Here is a 6413-nt window from a genome sequence, read left to right on the forward strand (position 1 = left end):
ATTAAAACTCCACAGACAGTTGATTCGAAACAACTCAAAACCTTCCATTTCAACAGAGCATTCCCCCTTTAGCACTTTTTAATTGTTTTTAATATTTTATGACTCACCTTCCTGTTGTTATACTTTTAAACAGTTTTTTTAATAGTATGCATCCATTGTTGCACTTGAGGTTTGTTGGAAATGTAAAGTGCATTATAAATAAAATGTAATGTTATTATTAGTAGTATAGCACAATCACTCTTTTCTAAGAGAGCACAGCTTCAATGTGCACAATTTAATAATTTAGTTGCTCAGATAGCAATGTGGTTATACACGTTTAGATTGGGGTTAGGGTTTCGTGATATAGACAATCAAATCTATAAATTTGGCCGACGATGGAGCTTTTAAAACTACCGTTATATATTGATAATACATGTTGATAACACATTATAGCTGTGTTCACAAATATGACAACAAAAAGGTTTTGAGTTTTTTCCGAGGATGTCGTTGTGGCTTGTGCAGCCCTTTGAGATATTTGTGATTTAGGGCTATATAAATAAACTTTGATTGATTGGAAAAAAAACATACAAACAAAACAAATATGACAGCGACAAGCGAACGACCACATCCTCAAAGCAATGTAGCATCCTCGCTGCCAGCTATTGTCCCTCCACAGTGCAACGGCAACGCTACTTCTAAGTCAGTAATCCTTGCGGAAAATAAACAACATTTCTTACAAATATTACAAACACTGTAGTAAGATATGCTAACTGCAAGCTAGAACTCTTGAATGTAAACATATTGATGCAAATATCAATAGTAAGCATACCAAGTGGTACAGTATCAGGCCGAGACTACAGTAGATTATTTTTTATTGTCAAAAAATATTTTTGTTGTTTTTGTTATTGTTCACAAACTCAGGAAATAAGTCCCTGGACACAGGAGGGCTTTAAGGGCAAGAATCAAATGTCAAGAGTTAATATGAATGATAATAATGTAATTGATATTGTTACACAACCATCCTGTGTTTTTATCTAATTATAATTGTGATCAAAAATCAAATCATTCAATCAAGTATCAGCATTGGTATGGCCAATACTGCCCTTGAATCTACTTGGTATTGGCTCGATACCAGAATTTGTAGTATCTCCCATAACTAATGTAAAACATCCAACCAACAGAAAAATATGAGTTTATTACTTTTCACAGAAGTATAGATAGAAACATATAGAAAGTAACTAGATATTAATAGCAAAATAACAAATAGATTAATAATAGTTTTGATAAAATAATACAACAGGAATTAATGTATTAAGTTACTGCTTGTGTCAGCAGCCAAATTGAGTCTGTGTATTTTCTACATTTACATATCAAATCATATATTGCGATATATATCATTATCGCAGGAGGCTGCAATATATATCCCGATATACATTTTAGGCCATATTGCCTAACCCTAATATGGCTGTCGTTTTTTTAATGGGGAAAGACGTCAAAGTTTCTTGTTTTCATGTTAGCATATAAGACTCAACTCACACAATGCTTTTGCTGCTACTGCAAGATGCCGCAGATCGCGGCCTCGGGAGGGAGTGCATATTTCACGACCATGTAGACCTATTTGCCCGAAGTGACAAATATTTTTTTGAACGCTTTAGGTTACCTCAGCAGTCCCCCCTTTTTTTACACTTACGTTTCGACATTATGTATTTCCCCCACCGGATAATACGAATTTCTCTTCTGTAATCTGTTTGTGTTTTCTCCGTGTGTTTGATGTTCGGCTTTTCCGCCGGAATTCTGCCCTTATATGGGGAATTAAGGGCGTTAACCTATGCAAATTACGTAATTAAGGGTGATTACATTTGCATATTGGGGAAATAAGGGCGTGTTTATATGCAAATTATGATAGACACGCACGCGCTAACCATTTGGCATTCAGGAACTTAAGAACAGCAGGTGGGAACAATTTGGCCGTTTAAGAACAAGTCATGAATTTGAATGGACTCCTCTTAGGAAATCACAAATCATTCAATCATCTTGAAAATTTGAAGTATCAGCGTTGGTATGGCCAATACTGCCCTTGAATCTACTTGGTATTGGCTCAATACCAGAATTTGTAGTATCTCCCAAAACTAATGTAAAATATCCAAACAGAAAAATATGAGTTTATCACTTTTCACAGAAGTATAGATAGAAACATATATAAAGTAACTAGATATTAATAGCAAAATAACAAATTAATTAATAATAGTTTTGATAAAATAATACAACAGGAATTAATGTATTAAGTTACTGCTTGTGTCAGCAGCCAAATTATGAGTCTGTGTATTTTCTACATTTACATACCAAATCATATATTGCGATATACATCATTATCGCAGGAGGCTGCAATATATATCTCGATATACATTTTAGGCCATATTGCCTAACCCTAATATGGCTGTCGTTTTTTTAATGGGGAAAGACGTCAAGGTTTCTTGTTTTCATGTTAGCATATAAGACTCAACTCACACAATGGCAATGCCTTTGCTGCTACTGCAAGATGCCGCAGATCGCGGCCTCGGGAGGGAGTGCATATTTCACGACCATGTAGACCTATTTGCCCGAAGTGACGAATATTTTTTTGAACGCTTTAGGCTACCTCAGCAATCCCCCCTTTTTTTACACTTACGTTTTGACATTATGTATTTACCCCACCGGATAATACGAATTTCCCTTCTGTAATCTGTTTGTGTTTTCTCCGTGTGTTTGATGTTTGGATTTTCCGCCGGAATTCTGCCCTTACATGGGGAATTAAGGGCGTTTACCTATGCAAATTACGTAATTAAGGGTGATTACATTTGCATATTGGGGAAATAAGGGCGTGTTAATATGCAAATTATGATAGACACGCACGCGCTAACTATTTGGCATTCAGCAACTTAAGAACAGCAGGTGGGAACAATTTGTCCGTTTAAGAACACGTCATGAATTTGAATGGACTCCTCTTAGGAAGAAAGATAAGAGGAAAAGTTAGGAACTTATTGCTTTATGGGGCCCGATACAAAAATAAATAAGCAGTAAACCTAATACAGGTCAAATGTATCAATACAATAATATAACTACCATTACTTCCAATGGCAGTAATTTTACTGTAATTTTGGAAGTAACTTAACAGCGGGGTTAACCCTGTATGTTAACCCTGCCCACCGCCTGTGTCCCTTGATGGACATGCCAGGAGACTTTGATGTGATAGTGGGAATCAGAGCGTGAGTGCACTCTCTGTAGCCCTCACCCCGCTTGCTGAGGGAGACGAGCGTCATTGGCGCGGCTGAGCTCTGTTGCGCGCTCACTGGCACAGCTCTAAGCGCACAACAGAGCAGCGAGAGGCAGCAGCAGAGAGGAAGGAAGAGAGGAGCTTCATCCTCATCGCAGCGGGAGAGGGCATTTATATCACCCTGAGAGACTCGCTGACAGAAAAGATATGCAGCATTTTCCACTGGTTTCCTTCCCTCTTGGCCGTTTAGCGCAGCTGTCCAACTTTCCAGCAGCGGAGGATATGTGATATCAAGAGGATCCGACATGAATGAGACCGGAGTTCAAACTCTGGCTACGGAGCCATGTGACCAACAGATCCAACTGGATCCGGACAACGGCGGTGGGAACTGCAGCTCGGGTTCCTCCGGCAACCTGTCGCTGCACTGCTGGCTGCAGCTGCTCACCAGAGAATCCAGCACGGAGTTCCAAGGAGACGGCTCCAGCTTGGCGGTGCGGGTGATGATAGCGTGCGTCTACTCCGTGGTGTGCGCTCTGGGGCTGGTGGGGAACGTGCTGGCGCTCTATCTGCTGCACTCGCGCTACAGGCAGAAGCAGTCGTCCATCAACTGCTTCGTGATGGGGCTGGCCATCACTGATTTGCAGTTTGTCCTGACTTTGCCTTTCTGGGCGGTGGACACGGCCCTGGACTTCCGATGGCCATTCGGACGCGTCATGTGCAAAATAATCAGCTCCGTCACGACCATGAACATGTACGCCAGCGTTTTCTTCCTCACGGCGATGAGCGTGGCGCGGTATTACTCCATCTCCTCGGCGCTGAAGATGCACAGCCGTAGGGCGGCGGCGGCCCGAGCCAAGTGGACCAGCCTGGGCATCTGGGCCGTGTCCCTGCTGGTCACTCTGCCACACGCCATCTACTCCACCACCGCCCAGGTGTCGGACGAGGAGCTCTGTCTGGTGCGCTTCCCGGAGACGGCCAACTGGGATCCGCAGCTTCTTTTAGGCTTGTACCATCTGCAAAAGGTCCTGCTGGGCTTCCTCATCCCGCTGATCATCATCACCGTCTGCTACCTGCTACTCCTGCGCCTCGTCCTCAGCCGACGCATTTCAGGCGCCGCCAATCCGGAGGTGGAGCAAGGCCGCCAGAGCCGGCGCTCCAAAGTGACCAAATCCATCGTGATCGTGGTCTTGTCCTTCTTCCTGTGCTGGCTTCCCAATCAGGCGCTGACGGTGTGGGGGGTTCTCATCAAGTTTGACCTGGTGCCCTTCAGCAAGGCTTTCTACAACGCACAAGCCTACGCCTTCCCCCTGACGGTGTGCCTGGCGCACACCAACAGTTGCCTCAACCCCGTGCTCTACTGCCTGATCCGCCGTGAGTTCCGCGCGGGTCTCAAGGAAATTGTCCTCCACACCACGCCGTCCTTCAGGTGTCTGACTCAGCTGCTACGGCGCAAAGGCAAAGTGGCGGAAGCGCCACCAGTCCTGGTGCTGGTCCAGATGGACGTCTGACGCTTTAAAGGGAGATCATTGTGGATTTGCAAAAGGATGACTTCCCCTGTCAAGGCAGCGAATCTTTATTTATATTCCGATTTTGTGCAAATATTCACATGCTAGACGCAGTGGGATGTGCCCCACTTTACCCCCCCCCCCCCCCCCCAGCACCGTCCCTGCCCCAACTTCCTCCAAGTGCTCGTTCTATAATCTCTCATCTTTTCCGTCTATCAGTCCCTCCGACAGACTCATGCAGAACCATGAATATGTATAAACGTCAATCATAAATGACATTTATAAGTGTGTTGCCACTCGTCTGGGATGAGCTTAAGGGGTTAAGTGATGTAATCCTCATTTTACATGTGCTACAGAGAGAAAGTAACAAGCTTTTCCAGCCAAAGCTCTCCTGGCGGATGATATATGAATGGGGAGCCAATCATGACTAATATATTGTGATGGAGAGAAGAAAATGTAAGCACATTCCTCATTGGTTGCCTGTGTTTTTTCTTCGGTGTTTAATGTTGTGATCATAAATTGTGAAAAGAGAATGCTGGCATTTGAAACCGATACAAATGACAAAGTAAAACGACCTCGTTGACTCATTTGTGCTCTCGAGTGAGAAAGTCTTCATTAAATTCATGAAAAGCTGTTGAACATTGCTAATAAATATCCTATTGACCTGAATATAAAACGCCCCCTGCATTTCAGCTCCTTTTTTTGGGAAAACCAAAAGGAAAATTAATCATGAAGTTATGTTTTAACATAGGAGAAATAACAATTGGTAAAACAGTAAAAAATATATTTTAATTCTGAATTGTGCTACAATTGTTTAGTTCCGCTTCATTGATTGGCATTATCCTAACATCCATCCGTTTTCTACTGCTTGTGTATGCGTGTGTGTGCATATATATATATATATATATATTATATATATATATATATAATGGCTTTTTGCCGATATCCGATATTGTTCAACTCTTTAATTACCGATACCGATATCAACCGATATATACAGTCGTGGAAGTAACACATTATTATGCCTAATTTGGACAACCAGGTATAGTGAAGATAAGGTACTTTTAAAAAAATAAAATAAAATAAAAGATAAATACATTAAAAACATTTTCTTGAATAAAAAAGAAAGTAAAACAATATAAAAACAGTTACATAGAAACTAGTAATTAATGTAAATTAGTAAAATTAACTGTTAAAGGTTAGTACTATTAGTGGACCAGCAGCACGCACAATCATGTGTGCTTACGGACTGTATCCCTTGCAGACTGTATTGATATATATTGATATATAATGTAGGAACCAGAATATTAATAACAGAAAGAAACAACCCTTTTGTGTGAATGAGTGTGAATGGGGGAGGAAGGTTTTTTGGATTGATGCACTAATTGTAAGTGTATCTTGTGTTGTTTATGTTGATTTAATAAATAAAAAAATTAAAAAAAACGATACGCAGGCCGATATCGGACATCTCTAATATATATATATATATATATATATATATATATATATATAATAACAAAACCCAAGACCAGTTAAGTTGGCACGATGTGTAAATCGTAAATAAAAACAAAATACAATGATTTGCAAATCATTTTCAACACATATTTAATTTAATAGACTGCAAAGACAAGATATTTAATGTTCGAACTGAGAAATTTGTTTTTTTTTATGCAAAT

General features: G+C 40.8%; 1 protein-coding gene across 1 annotated transcript; it reads left to right on the plus strand.

Moving 5' to 3' along the window:
- Positions 1 to 3284: 3284 nt before the first annotated feature.
- rxfp3.2b (relaxin family peptide receptor 3.2b) lies at positions 3285 to 5413 on the plus strand. The gene has a single exon (XM_061978570.1). It carries the CDS (start codon positions 3538 to 3540, stop codon positions 4738 to 4740), a length of 1203 nt encoding a protein of 400 aa, XP_061834554.1. The 5' UTR covers positions 3285 to 3537; the 3' UTR covers positions 4741 to 5413.
- Positions 5414 to 6413: the final 1000 nt, after the last annotated feature.

This window comes from Nerophis lumbriciformis, linkage group LG18 (assembly GCF_033978685.3).
Source record: "Nerophis lumbriciformis linkage group LG18, RoL_Nlum_v2.1, whole genome shotgun sequence".
In the NCBI taxonomy this organism is placed as follows: Eukaryota; Metazoa; Chordata; class Actinopteri; order Syngnathiformes; family Syngnathidae; genus Nerophis; species Nerophis lumbriciformis.

Excerpts from the sequence above, each read along its gene's own strand:
- rxfp3.2b (XM_061978570.1), top strand. The coding sequence starts at position 3,538 with ATGAATGAGACCGGAGTTCAAACTCTGGCTACGGAGCCATGTGACCAA.